Below are 20548 nucleotides of genomic sequence, written 5' to 3' on the forward strand. Positions count from 1 at the left end.
TGATAATAAAGGAGAACTATGCTTTAAGCTTCTGTGCCCAGCTCGCCTCTCATATCAGCAGCTTCCATTAAACAGCCCGTTCCAGCTATTCAAGCATATAATTGCTAATTCACCAAACTGTTCATAAAATGGTTCATGGATTTGGTAATGACAGAGTAAATGTGGGCAGATATTTTTAGATACTTGTTGACTGATGAAGTTAATGTTCATTTTTAAAGTAAAATGAGTGTAAAGGCAACATATATACAGTCCAATACAACCACTCATCAGAGCTCTACAGCCTACTTTAAGTATTTCCACTTAATATTTTACAGTTCCTCATATAGTTGAACCTATAGTACTTTATCCAGAAAATCTAACTGCTGTCAGGTGTAAGGACCCTGACCTGTCACAATCACTGTAGCAATCAGCTGCTACTGAACTGTATACTTTCTACATAGATGCATGTGATCACATTTCAAAGAAGCAGAGAGCATTCAGGTTTTAAGACAATTTAAATGATTGGTTCGTGGGGCAGCCAAGTTCTCATATGGGAAATCAGTGACTATACTGTACTGAAAGTTGGGTGTCTTGCAATTCATGACACATGACTGTAGTGCTGCCTGGCAGAAATCTTTGGAACTCAAACCAGTATAGAGCTCCCTAAATCCATTTACTCCCACCCTGCTTCAGGAAACATAAAGCAACAGCAGAAGTAGTTCTGTCTGGACCCCCTCCTGGCCTATCTGCCTGTTAGGGTTGAGAGAAAAGTACTTTGGGGTTTGTGCCCAATCATAGGTGATACTGTAGAGCTGATACTGTGGCCTGGAAAGCAAACAGCTGACAAAGACATCCGTGGCATGCAGAGACACGGTGGGAACTATTGTTGTACCGTGTGGGCAAATGGACAACTCTATTGGCTTAGTTCACTCAGGCCTCCTCAGTCTCAATGTTTTTCATGGCCAGGAGGAAAAGAAAGAAGTGGGTGGACTGGTATGTTTTATCAAGGTGCCATCTGTGTGTCGGCAGGAGGGTTCTTCGCCACCATCTGTGTGTTGACATTACACCAAGCTCTGTCCTCTACTGTGGCTGCTGTCTGAGCCCTGAAGGCATGGCCAGACTAGCAGGTGCCTCCATGGTGGACTTGGCTTTCTGAGAAAAACTCAGCTTTCTCCTTGTATGAACGTTTGGCTTCTTTAATTCTATTATAGAGATGGTTACACAAAAGCAACAAAACTGCTTTTTCTAGAAGCAAAGGGGTTGGTTAGTTAGTTAGTTATTATTCTTTTAGAAATGTTCTATCTGCCCTGTTCTGTTTTTCAGACAGAAACAAAAAACACAGCGACCACAACAATAACATTACATCAGCAGAACCCCAACAAAGTGTTCCACAACGTCAAGTGGTAAATACAAGCACAGAATGTGACATAAAATATCTTGAAAAACTACTTTCCATCTCCAGTTAAGAGGATTACATGAGAACCTTAAACACCTCTCACTTAAAGGGCTGATGGAAGTACACATGAGGCACTGAGGACATGAGAAACTACAGAAAGGCTCATTCTCATATTACAAAAATTTACATTTTCCTCAGCTACAGAAGTCAGTGTTTGAACTCTGTGGTGCTGGGTCTCAGATGGTGGGAATATTACCAAGAATGAAAGAAAAACAATAGGCTTGTTATCCAGTCAAGGAGGTATTGTTGCCTTCTTTCAAAGGGGAACCTCAGCTCTGACAAAATAACTGTGCACCTCCCAGTTTGCCTGAGTGTTAGGCTTTGAAGAGAGCTCAAGTTGCAAAGTGGCAAAGACAGTGAACCAAAGCCTCTAATGTTCCTATGGGAGTTAAATTGATGCCAATTAGCCCTGGAAATTTTACCTGCGCAAATAAGGTGAGGCTAAGGATGCATTTTCTGCCTGACTCTTACAGCAGGCTCTCATTTGACAACAATTTTTCACATACTATACATAGTGCATCAGGTAGTGGTGCCACACAGATTTCATGTTATGCTGAGCAGTGAACTTATCCACAGTGACAGGATCTACTATGCGTTGCAAACATTAAGCATGTTTGACACTGAGGGGACTTGCTTGAGAACAGCAGGGCTCTGACCTTCTTGGAGCAGGGCAGAAAGGACACACTGCCAAATGAGTAATCTGACTAATTGACTTTTGTTGTCTGGAACTGGCACAAACCACTTGTGTTTGTAAATGTAAGGGTTTGTTTAAATAACAACTCTGTAGCACAGTATTCAGGCTCATTCTAGTAGCTGCTGCACTCAGCATGAGAGTCACTCTGCATGAATATATCACTTACATATATAAGATGTAAGTGCGTACATATGAATGATCGAAGCTCAGCCCCTCTGCCCACTCTGTTCTTTGACAGATTGAAAGCTGTGGACTGAAAGGTGCTGACCATGTCTGTGTTATTACATGCAGATAAAGAGCTGACTTGTCACTTGGGTTTGTGGCTTTATCATGTTAGCCAATCATTCAACTTCAGATTATATTCAGTCAGTGGGTTCAATATTAAGTAAGCTTGCTCCCTCAGACATTGTGATGCAAGGCCCCTTTTATGTGATTGCATGTCACTGACTGCATACTTCAACATCTGTTTTGAAAAGCCAAGAATCAACATTTCCATGAGTCCTTGAGACTTTATCTGTACACCTCACCAACTCCCACCCAATTACAGAGTCAGACCAGCTCATACCACAAAGTCTCCCATGCAGCCAAGCCTCACCATCAATTTGACCCTAGGTGTTGCTAGCATGTGCTGCATTACAGCTCTATTAACCCTCCTCTAAGACGGTGAGAAATGTATCAGCAGGCAGGAAAATTGGTTGCAGTAAAAAAGCAGCGTGACATAAAATACAGTGGAAATTACAGTCCTCCACTGAGTCAAGGCTGTTATGTACACAGCCTCACATCCACAATTTTCTTACTTATTTTACTCAAATCTCTGAATCCAATTTTGATGCCCATTACATTTGCATTAAATGTTTTCTATTGACTCAATAAGTAGAACCACAGAGAAATCTGATTTTTTTCATGTGGGTGCTGCAAATTAATAGCAAATGCTTTCATAAGTGTGCCAGCTCTTTGTGGAGATTCATTATCCTTACTGAGGCCAGGCACAGAAGATGAGTGCAAGTGTGTGTCTGTGAGTGAGACAATGACAAAGAGGGCTGGACTTAGACTTCACTGCTTCAGGGCAGCCAATAATAACAGGTCGTTTCTTTACATCTTAGACCCAACTTCCCTCTGGATTCTGCTCCAGTTCTACAGATCATTTAGACTGGTTTCTTCTAGCATATGGAGCTAGCAGAAATTCAGCAGGATATCACATCTATTGTAGGAGTGTTGGGTGTGTTTCTGTTCTTACAAGCAGCTATTTATGGATACAGGACATAAACATATAAACATATAACTGTTGTTATATAAGCAGCACAAAGCAGAATAGCTGAGACACAGAATCAATACTCATTTCTAATGGGCAATAAGAGCCGGCCTCTGTCTACGATATGCAACTCTACATGTCTACTCAACAGCACAACAAAATTCACCAGGCTCTTTATTGGGAACACATGTATATCTTCTGATTTATTCAATTATCCAATCAGCATAAAATCATGCCTGTACTATGAAGCGAGGTTACTGGCTTATCAGGGTAACTTCAGGAGTAACTTGGTGACGTTGGGTGTAACTTCCCGGTTAACCTGTACTACGAAAGGTGGACAGGTTTTACCCGGGGTCTGCTGCCATGGTCATTTACGCTGCATCTCTAAACTGCTCCGAGCAGTTTATGTTCGTGGTTAACTCAGTGTTACTTCTACCTAAGTACCGCCCACAGGTAGAGCAACCAATCAACACTGCACAACGACTGAGAGAGGCTGACTCCGCAGGACAGGGTTGCCTAAGGACCGTCAGTCCCCCAACCCTGACCCCCACCAAACAAAAAAAAAAGTAGTGATGGTAATTTCAGTTATTTAATTTGTATTTTTTCAAGGCAGAATTTAGCATCATTAGTGTGCATATTATCAATTTGAATAATAATTTAAATGCATTATTGTCCTGAAAGACAATGTAATGCGACAGCTGTTGTAATTGTAGACTACATACCAACACATGCACTATTAATGATGGGAATATGAATGTGAAGCACTTTATAAAATGTTTCTATTTCATCCAGGTTCAGTTTCCACTGAGGCTGAAATACTGTTAACATGAAGTTCATACTGAACATAACAGCATTACATTCATACATATACAGTCTGAGTGTTCCAGGCAGAACAACATTAACAGTAACAGCTCATTCTCAGACATGTGACCCACGTGTTGTCTGTAATCAAAGTATCCGGAAAATCATCACATATGTTCCGTGACCTTACATCTCATATTACAGATAAAGAACTCAGGGAACATGTGACAAGTCTCCCTGTCTTTGTTGGCAGCCGCAGTTTTACATTTTGTCGTTAGGAGTCTCTTTAAATTCCTCACAAACCGACAGAATTAACGTGCGCTCTTCATCTGAGAGATACGCCTGTTTTATGCAGATGCACCAACTCTGATTAAGTTAACACCGACTCAAGTTACCAACATCTTAACCACCGTCATAGTACCGTTTAACACAGATCGAGGCAGTCAGGGTTTGTCAACCCCGACTTTCCTTGATAACCCTGAGTTAAATCAGACTAGGTTAAACTCCCTTCATAGTACAGGCCTCAGGTCAGGAGCAAATATCAGGAAAAAATCTGAATGAATCACTGAATCACTGATCTCACTGTGACTGTGATTGTTGGTGCCAGATGGGCTGGTTTGAGTATTTCTGAAACTGCTGCTCTCCAGTCTCTAGTGTATTGTTGATGAGAGAGGTCAGAGAAAAATGGCCGGACTGGTTGGAGCTGGCTGAAAGGCTATGGTAACTTAAATAACCACTCTTTACAATGGTGGTGAGAAGCCAGAGCCACAACCAAAAGCATCTCAGACTGCACAACACATCAAACCTTGAGCCAAACAGGGTTTAAACAGCAGGAGACCACGTCAGGCTCCACTTCTGTCAGCCAAGAACAGAAATCTGAGGCTGCAGTGGCCATGGGCTCACCAAAACTGGAAAAACGTAGCCGGGTCTGATGAATCTGGATTCCTGCTGAGGCACCCAGATGGTAAGGACCCAACCTGCCTTGTTTCAACAGTCCAGGCTGGCGTTGGTGGTTTAACGATGTGTGGAATATTTTCTTGGCACACTTTGAGCCTCTTAATACCAATCAATCATGGTTTGAATGCCACAGCCTATCTGAGTATCGCTGCTGACCATGTGCATACCTTCATGGCCACAATTCACACTTCCTCTATTGCTTCCAGCATGATAATACACCATAATACAAAGCAAAAATCATCTTAAAGTGGTTCCATGAACATGACAAGGAGTTCAGTGTACCTCAGTGACCTGCCAAGTCACCAGATCTGAATCCAATTGAACACCTTTGGGATGTGGTAGAACAGGAGACAGACAGCTTGAAGGTTCAACTGACAAATCTGCAGAAATTATGTGACGCAATCTCGTCTACATGGACCAGAATCTCAAAAGAACTTGTCCAACATCCTGTGGAATCCATGACATGAAAAACTGATTTGAGAGCAAACAGAGGAACAACCCAGCATTAGTATGGTGTCCTTCCTGATCAAATGCTTGCAGAGTGTACGTTCCAATCAGCAGTGATACGAATGAAACTTGAAAGCCAGGGAGGAGAAATGGTTTAAAGGCTGTACAACAGAACATACTGCATTCAGTGGAGAAATGTATCTGCAGGACTGCGTGTGTAAAAGAGTAGGTAATCAGTAAGTGGATTACTGCTCTGAATTCAGCACACCACATTCCTCAACGTTCAAACCAATTATATCCCTTTATTCTCTTAAAATATCATTTCTAAATCAAGGGGGATCTTTCCAAACAAATCCAAGCCTTTTTCAGCGTGGCTGTCCATTTTTTTTAAATGCAACACTTCACCCATATCTAATCCAAGCAAATTTGAAGAGCTGTAGAAATCCATTTGTTATGTCACCATTTTTCCAGATGACCTCAAAATGTCAACTATCGTATCATTTTCTCCAAGTCCCTGAACTGAAACAGGAACAGTCTGAGTACCAAGAGTAATGTTTATTTTCTCACGTGCTGTATGATCTCACTTTCAGGGTCATGACCTGAAAACATTTTCATAGTGCTGGCTGCCCTCAGGACATGATCCCCTCTTACTAAACAGGAGCATATTAAGTATTGTACAAGCCAAAAAGAACTTCAAAAACACAATATTCAGCACACTGCAAGCCAAAGCCCTTCAATCCCTTTTATAGATGCTGTAAAAAAGTGATTTTAAAAAAGGGAACAGCCTTGCAGTTTAAAGTCTCAACTGGTCCTGAGTCATCCATCTATTGAAACTCTGACTTAACAGGTTCTAATCTCTTTTTAAGTAATTATTTACATTCCGTTGGGATGTAAACAAATGTCATCTGTCAACTGGAGCTCTGAACAAAAACAAATAAGTGTTAGCTGTTTTTACCGGAGGTGTAGCAGTGACAGATGGGGAAGTGTTAGAACGGTCAAGGAGGATGTAACGGAAAGAGACACTGGACCAAATGGATCCTCACCAAACAGCCAAAGTTTCAAGATGATTACAGTCCTACATGTTTACCAGATTAAACTCGCTCTGATGAAGTGCTACTTGGCATGAAGGTAGTAAGTAAACTGGCACACTGAAATCTTTCTTGGAATGCTAATGCACCAGCAACATCCAACTGGCAATCCTCATCCTCAAACGAAAAAAAAGCATAATGGTGTCATGAATTATGCAAGAAAGTGGCAAGAGTTCTGCAAATGAGTAAACACATGCAGTATGTGAATGGATGGATCAACAATCAGCATCTGTAGCTTTACTTGCATATTAGGCAGCTTCGACTTACATGAATTATGTTGTGAGAGATATAAAAACTCTATAGAACTTCAGTCCATAAACACAGGTTTTCATGGGATATAAGATCATGGGCGTGTCTCATATCTGTGGGTGCACATGAGACCACCACTGAGCAGTAGGATAAGTGCTGAGCTTAAAGCCTGTGGTGGGCAAAAGAAAAATAACACTAACTAACACACACACACACACACACACACACACACGAAAAAACATGCCAATCCTGAAAACTTGAGAGGGATAGTTTGCTTGTATTTGACTGTGGGCACATTAGAGGCAGGTTAGCTAGTGCTACCATAGTCAACATGGTCATTACAGAGAGCCATAAAAAATAAAGCATATGTAACTTCTATAATGCTCCGAATTGTTTTTAAACTTATCATTAAAATTTGGTGCACGTGTCAAACAACCCACAGCGTTTCACACTCACCTGTCTGAGGGCTGCCACCACTTTTCTCTGACTTCAGACGTAGCTCAGAGGTCCACAGTAAGTAAAGTTGAGGCTTTTCTCCTTTTTGTCCTTCCTTCACGACAAAAAGCCCCCGAGAGTCAAACGGGGACAACCCGAATCAAAGGTAACGTGTGAGCGGAGAGGTGAGCGGGCACACCGGTAAACGCTGACAGAGCCGAAGTTTTAAACCGTAAAACAAAGGAGAAAAGAGCCGAGTGTGAGCGGACGGTGTCAGCGGCTGGTTTCGGTCTGGCTAAGAGAAGTCCGGTCTCATGTTTTCAGATACTTTGTCCTGTGTGCGTGTGTGTTTTCCTTTTGTCCTCTCTGTGGAGAAAACGTGTCGCCTCGTCTCTCTCTCTGTCTCTGTGGGTAGCGACATGTACAATACACACACCCGGCGAGTAATTGAACGTACTGAATGGTGGGTGGAGTAAGTGTCGGTCTTTTTATCTCCAGCCAGTCCTGTGCAGTGAGGGAGGGAGCGTCACCCAGCTGACTTTACTGCCGGTCTGCGCCTTCACGTCACATCGTTGTGCCTGTTACCACCTCAAACCCGTGCACGCCGTTTTAAGTAACGGCGATTCTCAAAACTTAAATAAATTAAAGGATACTTGCCATTATTCTGTGTACCTTTCAGCACTGACGTATCGAAGCCACTAAACTAAACTACCATCCTCGTTTTTTCCCAGTTCGTTCGAAAACAGAAAATCCGATTATACATGAACGCACCAACACGCACATAGTCATTTAAAGAATAAGTTCACTAATTTTGAAGTCTGTCTTTAGATAAAAGAGTTAGGTACGCATTTGACTTGTCCAATTCACGCCGCCATAGTATGTTGGACAAAAATTTGAATACATTTTCCCACAGCATGAGGACTGTGGATTTTGTCTCCATCACTTACACTGACAGCACATTAATGTCCAGCATGGACAGGAGGAATGATTCATGTTCATATGGGCACCTGATCATTGTTTAAAGACAAAATGTAAAAATGATGAGCCTACCTTTACACCAAAAGAGCATTTCATCAGTCTGCTTAATATGTCAACAGTATATATGGTGAATTTTGCTGATATTGTTAGATAATGAACAAGATGAAGCCTTTGTTATTAACAAGTGACAGAGCAAAGGTCACAAATAGTTATGTCTGCTTACTGGAGACCACTGCACCTGGAAAAAAAAATCAGTGCCGTTCAAATAAATCTCATCAATCCATCAAGCAAATAAACAAAACAAACAATCAAATCACCAAAGGAATCCCTGGTCTTTTGTGCTCTCAGTGTTTTTCCAGGTTCAGACTTTGTCATCTTCTATAGCACTGACATGCATTAGATGACTCATTAAACCAAACTGATTTATTGATTTTTGTTTTTTTAAAAAAAAAGAAAAGAAAAGAAAGAAAAGAAAAGAAAAAACACCATCTGCAGTAATAGAGGCAGCATGTGTCAGCAGCAATATGAGCGGTGCGTTGTAATCGACCAATTGACAGACACCGTGACATTAGGATTCATCCTAATTTGTCCTGTTAGCCACCACAGACAGTGCCACAGTGTCAGTGGACGATGTCAAATGTTGACTTCCAGTGAATGAATCCAACAAAATCTGTCTATGCTTTGCCAGAGATTTGTGTTTTTGTTTTGGTGACTGGGGTTGTATACAAACTGCACTCACTGGATGGATAAAATTTAATCCCTCCCAGAGGTGGAAATCCAGACAGTGCTGTGCTTTCCAAAAGTGGCAGCTGGCAACATTTTTTAAAAAAACAAGATGTTGTTCAATTACTACTCACTCTAGTTTGATTAGATGGACTGATGTTTCCAGGGACCATGATATCAGAGATCATTATTTAAAAAGTAAGAAGCATAATAGAGCGGCTTGTTTTTCACTTAGTAGCTGCACACTTTGATGTTCTAGTGTTTCAGTCATCCTTGTGCTGTCAGCTTATCATCCATCATGCAGGATAACTATGTGCAGAAAGCTGCTCTTGCGTTTCACAATATCAAAGCAACAATTCCAGTATTTGTTGTACCAGTAAATCTTATGCAGACTGAAATGATCCTCTCAGACAACGACAGGTGTTCTGCAGGTCTCTGGTGTACAAAATGACTCACCATAGGATACAGATTCAGTGTTTGAAGCATTCAACCATTTTCGGAGCAGCTGCGTTTAATTGGTTAGCCTGAACTATGAACATGTCAAGTGGAGGAGGAGCTGCAGTTAAAAGAACTAACAGTTCAGATTTATCACCAAGGAAACAGTCAGTGCAGTGATGTTGCCAGATACATCAGCATCATTCTGATGGAAATGAAGAGTTTGAGGAGCATATTGCCCTGCAAGATTTCATGCATAAAAGTGCGTTTGGATCAAACAGCACTTTAAGTAGCTAAAAACAAGTCATGAGATGTTGAGATTATATCACCACCATCACATTCACGCAGCCACTCATACAGACACACAGAGACACACACACTTTGTCTCTCTGTGTGTATCTACGGGTGGGGAAGCAAGGGAAATGTTCCTCTCAGGATGATTTCCTGTGGCACATCCCCATTTGATGTGGCTGACCCGGGCTTCCCTGCACCTCTCTCCACAGGTTGGCATTAGTCAGTGGCTCCAGCTGCTGAGGTTTGTTTTGAACTCCTCCCATTTTAAAATGCCAACCCGGCATCCACGGGCAGGAAGGGGAGGGCTGCTGGTAGGGGTCTCCTCTGCAGGTGGGTGTTACATAATGCAGCGGGGTTGGGTGAATGTCTGAAAGGAGACAGAACCTAACTAAGGAAGGGAGAAGGGGAACAAAGAGTCAGACTGTATCATCTAGATGCCAGTACAAGAGCTTGTTCTGACACTGAAGGTCTGCTGGAATGTCGCAGCAGGGTACGATCTTTTCAGAGACCTCACATCAACTCTGGAGAGGAACTGAAACAGCACTGACATTGTATAATACTTATAGATCTCTTTAGGAAGGTGGTGTGAAAATTGCTGCCTAGAACTGAAACAGTTTAGATAATATATTCAACAATTATCCCAGAGGCAGAGGCCAGAGACTGAATGCTGTGTTTCTTAATGATGGTAGCCAGAGATGAGCGCATGAATGTTTTTTTGGATTTCAATTTTCTTTAATTTTTCCACAGTGAAACTATCCATCTATTCATCCATTAGCTATAAAGTTTATCCTCTGAGTTTCTGAGGGGGTGATTTGTCCTCACAAATCAAAATGTCTGTTGGGAGTTCATCATTGTGGATGATATCTTGAAAAACTGCCTGTGGCATAGTGATTTATTTGGTTGCTTTTCACTCCATCTAGTGGCTGTTAGTCCACAATACAAAAGCTGGCTGTGTATCTGTGGTTATAGTGTCTGGCCAACAATCTCAGTCACTGCTAATGTTTCTTCTAATGTTGCAGACATGCAGTCTTTAGATCCAAATAGTTCAATTAAAAACAAAAAAAAAAAACAAAAAAAAAAAACAAAAAAAAGAAAGAAAGAAAGAAAGAAAAAGAAAAAGAAAAGAAAAATACAAACTTTAACAATTACATTGAAGGAGACTTTCAAATATTTCCCACCAGGGGGCAGGTTCTCACTATGTTCATACTACTAAGACTCACCATCACACTACAGCTACATTTCACAAGTTATAGGTCCAAAGAAGGCTTTTTGACATTTTGTACTTTTGTGGGAGAAAGTAAAAAAGGAGAACATATGTATCAAGGCAACAAGTGTACATCAAAAATTTACAGAAAACAAAGTCTTAATGTGTTTGCTACTCATTTCATGTCACCTGCAATTATCTATCTTCAGTTTTTAATTTCAACAAATGGTCTCAGTCTATTCAATAAACAGAGCAAATTGTTTTAACTCACAGCTTAATGTGAAATATGACACAAACACATATGATCCAGTAGCTCTGTGCAATCATAGATGCAAAACTTCATAATGTTACATCACATAGCGAAGCTGAAACATTTTTCAGCTCTTGCGTCATGGTCTTCTTGGCAGCTGTGCTCTATTTCCTTCAGTGGTGTCTTTGTGTCCAACATTTCCTCAGTGTGAAGGAGAGGCTGTAGCAGTCTGTGACAGAATACAGCCAATGTTGATAGACTATCAAAGTGTTGAGATTCTTTTAGAAAACTGGAGCCATTGATAGAATGTTTGTTTCCCTCACAATAACAATATTTGGTTTTAGTCCTTCTTGAGTCCTTTAACTTGTCTCAGATGCACCTTGGATGAGTCTATAAGGTTCGAATCAGTAAACAATACTGACCATATGGAAAGTATACTAGAGAGGAAGTCTAACACTGATTGGCCTGGAACAGATAAGCAGAAAGAGAGGTGTTTAGAAAAAGTTGAAACAGGCCACCAAAATCCCGTTAGTCTGTTTTAGTTTACAGAACTAACACAGGTGGTGGGACAGGAGAGTTACTGAACTCCTCTGTTTATTCACAACCCCCCTACAGTTCTGCCTTCCTCTACAGTGGCATCAGATTTGTTTGTTTTTCATTCCTTAAAAAATGTACCATATGACATGATAAACATTAATTAATCACTAACAACTTTCAACAGCTGACATAATCTATAATTTACATCTAAATGTAGACTAGAAATGAAGTCAAACTTACTGAGAGAAACCAGAAAGCAAAAACCTTAGTGACAGATTATCTTTTAGCAACATTTAGAGAGACTCAACCGAGGATGCTGCTAACCAAGACTGGTGCTGAGGTTATTGTAATGACGTGTTGATGTTGAAAGGGCTCCTTTCCTCAAAAATAGCATTTCGTTGCTGTAGTTATGTAAGTGTTGCTCCACCCTCTGAGGTCTGCTATTCCCGCCTACTTATATCAGATTCCCTGGTAGAGAAAATGTGACGGAATTGTATCTGGTTCCTGACTTCACTGATAATCTTTAATTTTCACTTTGTTGAAATATTGCATCATTTACTTTTGTGCCTTGGGCTCTTGCATCCTTCCCCACCATATTGTAAAGATGAAAGTGTTACAGCACTGTAACTGTTTGTGGTGGGTGGTGGTTCAGAAAAGTGCTGGAAGTTTCTATATGCTCGCAGAGACACGTAGACGTGGTGTATATTTAGTCAGCATAAAGATGTAAATCACAGGGTGTGCTATCTCGGACGGACCCCTCTGGGTTTCTTACACTTCCTTCAAGAAACAAAGAATTAACATTTTGTTCTCTTTTAACAACAACACCTTTGCACACTATTCTTGCACATAATAGGAACCTTCTCTGCAGGGCACACATTGTATTTCAGCATCACAGTTGTGAATTTGCCATGAGATTATGTACTTTTATAAAAATGAATTCCCCTTAACTGTTGTAACTGAACTATATATAGTCTTTTTTTTATGTTTCCTGCCCATGAGTTTCCTTTTCCTAACACATCTTATGTCTGTGCCTTAGTACCACATTAGGAAGACAATGAAAGGACTGCCTTTTAAATGGAGATTAAGTGTATTAGGAGATTTGACCAGACTTGTGTGACCCAGGAATTGTAAACTGTGGCTCCTGGGGCTTTTTTTTTTTTTCAGAATGACAAACATCTCCCCCTCAGGAGGGAATGGGCTGCAAGCCTGTGTCAAATCACACCAAGTCAAATTTGTATGATGGGTTCACTGTCCCCAGCATATGAATCATATAATATTTGAATTTTTAAAGGTTGTGAAAGATCCTACTCACCATGTCTGGACTATGAAGTTAGGATTTTGAGATTTTTCATCATCATCATCAGTTGGCATGTCAGGACAATTTGCTGAAAGCTGTGAAAGAAGAGGAGTCTGGGGATTAAGACACTGATGGAATTCCTCTCCTGGGTAAATAGTATGTGTTAAACAGAATTAGCAATGTTTTATACTGTGCATAAATCAGAGTGATAACTTATCAAAGGTCTTGCTCTGTGCTTTAACAGTTGTACGTTATATTACATACATTATATCTACAACATATTTTGTTTAAAATGTTCTTGCATAAATGAAGAAAGGAAGCCCTGGTCAGCATATGGCTCTTTTTACAACAGTGATCCTCCATGACACCCCCATCCTTTAACCACCCTGCAATCAGCAGCTGAGTTGGACAGACGTGGCACTGTGGGGGTGGGGGTGAGGGTGGGGGTGGGGGCAGGGCTGGAGATCATGCAACATCTGTGAAACATGACTACTACTACTACTGAATGAAGCTTTTAAAGTTCTGGATATTTCTATTTGAAATTAGACACCTGGTTTAAAAAGGGTAACTATAATAAATTAGCACTTGTCCTCTGAGAACAATTGTTTCCTTTCACTGGTGTCTCATCTGCTGAGAATGCAGAGGGGTGGTGTCCCAAACTGGCTCACACACTCAAAAAAGCTGCAACAACTGCAAAAGCAGCTTTGACATGTAACACACTGTATTTTCTTGTGCACAATAACCATTCAGTTGATATTAAAACACATCTTAATCTTAATCTTTTATATCTGATGAAACCAGTGTTGGAGATTGAGTCAGCAAGCAGCATTAGGACCTAGAGGCTGAGCAGCATTTCTGTGCACCCACAGTAACCACTGACCCACAATCAGAATTTTCTCTGAGTTTCTGTCAATTGCAGCTTATGGGAAAATTTCAAAGCCTGAGTCCAGACCAGCGCTGAGGAGCTAACTTTAGCCGACCCCTTTCATTCCAGCCTGTGGTTCAAGGGGGACGTCCCAGCTCCCTACTTCCTGAGGAAATCACAGACTCCCTCATTTGAATATCCCATTCCCACTTCTAGAAAATTCTCTCTGAGGATATATAGAGCAGGAGAGTGTGTTACAGATACACTATCCACACAGGACACAACTGAGAGGAGAGAGCCCTGCGAATCTGTGCCAGGTATGGATTGGGAGATAGCTGTCTTTGTTGTCAGGAAAGAATGCAGAGGGTGAATGGGCTGCTTTGTTTTTGAGGTTTAAAGTTACAGTACAGCAATTTTCCACTTTAACCAGTTCGAAATCGACTGCTATTTCTCTGGCTTTTTGACCTGCATGATATCTTTGGCTTATTTGTAGGGAAAACAAATGCAGATCTGGTGGCAGAGTTTAAAGTTTTCATGCTACTTTTCCCAGCACGATGATACTAAACCTTTTTCCCCTGTGCATGTCACTGCTCTGTAGTCTACATATCTAAATGCATTGAAGGATCAAATTCAGTTCTCTTATCTTTTACCTATCACTTTTTATGATGAGAGGTTTAAATCTGTCCATCTATAAATCAGTGCTGCTCCACTGTGGCACAGCCGATTGGATAAAAGTTTTTTTTGTCTGAGTCACACACAGCCAATGAAAACAGCTTACGTGTCTGATTGTGAATAAGTGATGGACAAGCTAATATAATAACTTTAACTTAGATGGTTTTAACTTTAACAAATGAAAACTGGGGAATAAGACAGGAGAACTCAGACAACACAGAATGTTTCCATCAGAGCCTGAATAATGTTTTATTGCCTGCTCTGTGGAGATTACTACATACACCTCTTGTCTTTCAGAATGAAAATCGCAGACATGAAAACATCTCAAGGTATCCGAACATGATGCAAAAATGATTTCTGCTGTGTCACAAATATGCAAATACAGAGATGCAGATAATATATCTCTGGAACAGGGGAGGAGGGGGGCAGAAACATGTTCAGACATACCAGGACAGCTGGTTGATTACAATCTTTGGCTATGCATTTGATTCTTTGTTTGAGTAAGTGATGGGATGAGTAAGATATAGCCTGCAGCAGACACACACCCTTCCAAGGAACAAAAGATGGCCACCAAGAACATGTAAACATATCAAACGTGATTTCTGATCCTTACTTCCTCTGGCTCAAGAAGAATAAACCCTTAAAGTCATCAAAGTGCAGATGTGCAACAGTTTGCATCAATTGCAGTAAATGTAGAGACCTGAGAGGCATCATATTACAGCTTTGAGTCAGCACAGTGGACGGCAGCTCCAACTGTACAATTAAGCCACTAGCTGCTGCTGACGTGGCGAGGAACATGTCTGCCTCAAACTGGAGGCATTCCCAAGCTTCTGTGTGGGCTGAGCCAACCCTGCCCTGCCTCTACAGCTTCACATTCCAGTCTGTGCCCTGGCAATTTCACATTTTCTCTCTGCTAAATATACAATTTTGATAAATGAATATGAATATAGTTCTGAATATTTATACATTTATATGATTTACTTGATATTACTGAACCAATCCAGGTTAAGTAAAGCTAACCCTATCTTTTTCCTTTTGTTCCTTTTTCACAGGCTACTACAGCTGCTTCTGGAGACAGACAGGATGTGGATGACAAAAGTTGTAGCTCTTTGTCTGCTGGCCCTCGTGGCCTCTGCAGAGGACAAGAAGCTGAGCAGCCATGCCACCACGCTGGCTGACAACAGTGCTAACCTGGCTTTTAGGTCTGTTAATCTGATAATAATGGTCTATATTACTATGGTGATACACTTGGAAAGTAAAGCTGCATGATTATGGTCTCATTGATTTCTGTTGTTTTGCCTGAGCACTTTTTTCTTGGAAACCACAAGTAAATAACAGTTCTTGTGATCTTCATTTAGCCTCTACCACAACATGGCAAAGGAAAAGGACACTGAAAACATCCTCATCTCTCCCTGTGGTTGTGGCCTCCTCTCTGGGAATGGTTGCTCTTGGTGGAAAGGCCTCCACTGCCTCCCAGGTCAAAACTGTCCTCAATGCTGACAAACTGAAGGATGAGCATCTGCATGCTGGGCTGTCTGAGCTGCTCTCTGAGGTAAGTACACCAATATAAAGTACAGTATGTGAGACCTTATTATCAACATGTTACATTACTATTTGTTCTATTTTGGTATCACAAGAGACCTCAAAATAGACCTTTAGTGGTTTTGCACATTTGTCACAGTTTGTATGTTGTTTCTTCCCAGGTGAGCAATGCCAAAACACGCAACACCACCTGGAAGATCAACAACCGCCTCTATGGCCCCAGCTCTGTCTCATTTGCTGATGAATTTGTGAAAAACAGCAAGAAACACTACAACTATGACCATTCAAAAATAAACTTCAGGGACAAGAGGAGCGCTGTGAACTCCATCAATGAATGGGCAGCAAAGTCAACAGACGGAAAGCTGCCTGAGATCACCAAAGACGTGCAGAACCCGGATGGAGCCATGATTGTCAACGCCATGTTCTTCAAGCGTGAGTACTAGCTTATATTCAAAGACTAATTAGTTTTTTTCTGATCACGACTACGTGGAGATGTAAAAAAGATGGTGCAGAAGTGTAACAGTCGTTAATGTTTTGTCCCACAGCTCATTGGGATGAGAAGTTCCACGATAAAATGGTGGATACCCGTGGTTTCCTAGTCACTCGCTCATTCACTATTGGAGTTCCCATGATGCATCGTACAGGTTAGTTTCTCCATCATCTCTGCCTCTAATCTGATAATATATTCTAAACTGCAAACAGACTCAACAGGAATGCAAGCAAGATAAGATATCTGATTTGTCTGACTGTTCTTCACAGGTCTGTATGACTTCTACGAGGACACAGAGAACCGTATCTTTCTGCTGAACATGCCTCTGGGCCAGAAGCAGGCCTCCATGATCCTCATCATGCCCTACCACCTGGAGCCCCTGGATCGCCTGGAGAAACTCCTGACCAGGAAGCAGGTGGACACTTGGCTCAGCAAGATGGAGAACAGAGCTGTGGCCATCTCTCTGCCTAAGATCTCTGTGGAAGTCAGCCACAATCTGCAGGTAAATGGTGGCAATTTGGTGATTTGATTGTTATCACACAGATAGTGTTATAATACAGACATCCATATCCAAGAAGGGTTGAATCAAGGACTTCAAGTATTAACAACCAAGTCCAGTTGACCTTAATTCAACCCTTCATGGATAATCATGACCTGGATGACTGAGAATCTTCATAGATAATACATCCAAAAATCAACCAAATTCTGCCTGTTGAACAAATCTGTCTTTTCTAGAAACACCTGGCTGAGCTCGGCTTGACTGAGGCCGTGGACAAAGCAAAGGCTGACCTGTCCAACATCTCTGGAAAGAAGGACCTCTACCTCTCCAATGTCTTCCACGCTTCGGCCCTGGAGCTGGACGTTGCGGGGAATCCATACGACACCAGCATCTTTGGCACTGAGAAGCTGAGGAACCCCAAACTTTTCTATGTAGACCACCCCTTCATTTTCCTAGTGAAGGACAACAAGACCAACTCCATCCTTTACATCGGCAGAGTGGTTAGACCTAAAGGAGATAAAATGCGTGATGAGCTATAATGTTAATGTTGAGAATTGTGTTGGGTAGCTATGAAACTATGTCAGGATCCTGTGTGTGTGTACTTTTTGGTATGACTTACCTCATGAGCACATTCCAATAGACTGTCTGTGGACTGAATATCTGAGCTTACTATTTTTGAATTTTTAGAAACACTAAACCTTCCCAGGGATCAATTTTGTATCTTCTCAGTCTCAGTCTTAGGCCCTTTTGTACTGAATAATGTACAAATGTGTTCTTCAGTTGAGATTTCCATAAACAAACAGCAGTTGGCACAGCAGGCAACATGCTTATATTAAGTATGATCTCTTTTTCTTTACATTCTATTTTTGCAGTGTTGGTGTAGTCATATTTCATGTATGTCTTCTTGCATTATCTTTAATGTTTAAAGAAAAAAAGATCTTTGCACAAGCTTCTTTTACCATTCTGTCTCACTCTTTCCATCATTTTGCCTCCAGTCTGCACTGAATTGTTCCTCTGCAAGAACTGGGTTTGCAGTGGAAAGGTGGCAAACGTCTGGTGCTTAATTTATGGTCACTTGCCAACCATACTGCACCATTTTGTTTCTGTAGGTATTTTCCACAAAGAAGCTGTTGGAATTGTGTGACAATTTGTTAATTTTTCAATAAAAAAAAAAAAAAATTGATTTTGTGTGGATGTTCTATTTTTACAAAGCATGTCTGAATACCTCAAAAAAAGCAGTTGATACAGTCCTCTTGAGTGTTGAACAGAGGAATGCGAGCATGCTAGAGTTAACACCTCAAAGGAAAAGGGATAACAATCTTTCCAGCTGGCTGGAGGTCAAACAATCCTGGCAGGTCTGGAATGCAGGGATCTGACAATGACTGCCCTTCCCTCTTATGGCTAATCTGCTGCAGATAACCATTCTAATCTAACTACCACTAGCCTAAATAAAATGTCAGTGGGATCTTCGTTGGGAAATCACAATCAGAGGAAAAGCAGACTCTGCACTGCAAAAACTGGAGTGCAGGGTTCTCATGGTAAAAGGAAAACTTAATCTCCTGCAGTTCCACCACAGTGAATAAAAAGGTGTTAACAAAAGAATCAAAGTCAGTAGTCAGTCACCTTTCACACAGTCAAAGCATCATGTTAAGGCTTTTGTTTCCATGCGCCTTCAAAATTTCATCACAAAAACGTGTCAAAGATCGCACAACTATATATTTCCCTCTTACAAAATGATGCAATCTTTTTGTAAGGCATAACTGCCTTAGATAGATTACTGTGTAAGAGCTGTAGCACCACCCTCTGGTTGTAAAGGGTAAAAGCACTACAAGGAAACTAAAAATAAAAGGATGTTACAAATAAATGGTTTAATTACTTTATCGTGTCATATTTACATATATGTTGTGCTTTGCAGGGCAGTGAATAATATACAAGACAAATAACAACATATAAATTACACAATGTACAAGTTTCTGACTGACTTTGCTGTACACCAAGCATGAATTAAGCTGCTTCTATAGCCAACATTAATATCATCATAGGATATAAGAGGGTTATTTCAGAATTTTTTTTCTTAAAAGACAATATCTGCCTAAAGTTTGGTTGAGACAAGACTTCAAGTTTGGGGGTTGAGTCAAAACTTTCACAAATACGCTTCTACCAAGTAACATGTTTAATATTATTATCATAATTATTTATTAAGATTCATGTTATTTTTAGTTTTTAGTTTGTGCTCAGTTATTTCTTACACCTACATGTCATTTTAATAAACTGTAGTGACACATTTACTCACATTGACTACATTTCGTTGCTTTTAATGTTTTGCTCAAAAGAACGTGATAAGAATCTGCACATCCTTAGCAAAATGTCTTAATTTCAACACTAGATGGCACACTTCAGTTAGTGCCCAGCTCTCATCCATCTCATGCTTCAGTGAGGGAAACTATACCTGAGCCACTGGAAGTTTTTAAATGTACCATTGTGGAACATTAATGTAGTGCAACATGAACAGTTTGCCTTCCTGAACTCAGAAATAACAATTATGGATTTAAGCTGTGAATTTATAGTCAAAAATGTTGGTTAATGTTAATGTAAATTAATGTAGAATTTTGCATGGACAGGCACACAGACTGATTGTGTTCTTACATTGACACATTAAAGAGAGGTTGTAAACCTGTGATAACAGAAAAAAGCAAGATATGAAGTTAGAATGCAGAAATGTTGATGACTATTATAAATAATTTTCTTTATAGTTGCAGCAACATGTGCCAGTGGAATAAATTTATCACTGAGCAGTGTGGAAACAGTAATGTGTCTAACTAAAGGACCTTAAAATCCCTTTGACTATACCAGAAAAGACAAAAGAATCATCATTTTCACTGCTTTCATTGCATTGCCATTGTTTTTAAAGAGCTGTCACCCTTTCATTAGTGTCAACCAATGAAAGGGTGACAGCTTAAAAAAAAAACAAATTAAATAATTTAAAGATATGGACATGTATGGACTGGACTGACTCTTCCTTCTCATTCTGCTCAAGTAGAGTAGGAATTAAAGTGGCAAATTTCTCTCTTCTCTTCTGATAATTATATACAATAGCAGCCTTTGCCTCCAACCCTGGAGGGCTAATAACATACATTAAGTAATATTCAGCCATAGCTAAGTAACAGCCTTGGCTCCACATCTCTATCATGAGCTTTTGTGACAAACTACAAACAGACATTATCGCTGGAAAAAACATAACATTTCATTTTGAAATAGGCGTTTGGAGCATTCAATCTTCCAATGGGTGAACCTCTGGTTGCCCTGAAATAGGTGACCACTCAGTGGCCAGTGTGTGCAGAGAGGAGTGAATGAGTGCATCCTTCATTAAGGAGCGGGTGCACCCTCCTTATGCTTCTCGGCAG

At 40.6% G+C, this 20548-nt stretch overlaps 2 protein-coding genes across 4 annotated transcripts in view; one reads left to right on the plus strand and one right to left on the minus strand.

Annotated features, from left to right (window-relative positions):
• Nucleotides 1-7828, minus strand: part of gdpd5b (glycerophosphodiester phosphodiesterase domain containing 5b) — a 43645-nt gene extending 35817 nt beyond the window's left edge. For all 3 annotated transcript variants that reach the window (XR_007808867.1, XR_007808868.1, XM_018698921.2), the window contains exon 1: nucleotides 7380-7828. The gene's annotated coding sequence lies outside the window, so the exon portion shown is untranslated. The remainder of the gene's footprint in view (nucleotides 1-7379) is intronic.
• Nucleotides 7829-14953: 7125 nt separating this feature from the next.
• Nucleotides 14954-18327, plus strand: serpinh1b (serpin peptidase inhibitor, clade H (heat shock protein 47), member 1b). Its single transcript, XM_051065454.1, is given in 8 exon segments — nucleotides 14954-15492; nucleotides 15666-15815; nucleotides 15972-16023; nucleotides 16025-16165; nucleotides 16317-16587; nucleotides 16701-16799; nucleotides 16915-17147; nucleotides 17381-18327. Coding segments are annotated over 8 exon segments (1332 nt in total). The 5' UTR covers nucleotides 14954-15409; the 3' UTR covers nucleotides 17684-18327.
• The last annotated feature ends 2221 nt before the right edge of the window (nucleotides 18328-20548 follow it).

The sequence above is a fragment of the Lates calcarifer genome, linkage group LG21 (assembly GCF_001640805.2).
Source record: "Lates calcarifer isolate ASB-BC8 linkage group LG21, TLL_Latcal_v3, whole genome shotgun sequence".
NCBI lineage: Eukaryota > Metazoa > Chordata > Actinopteri > Centropomidae > Lates > Lates calcarifer.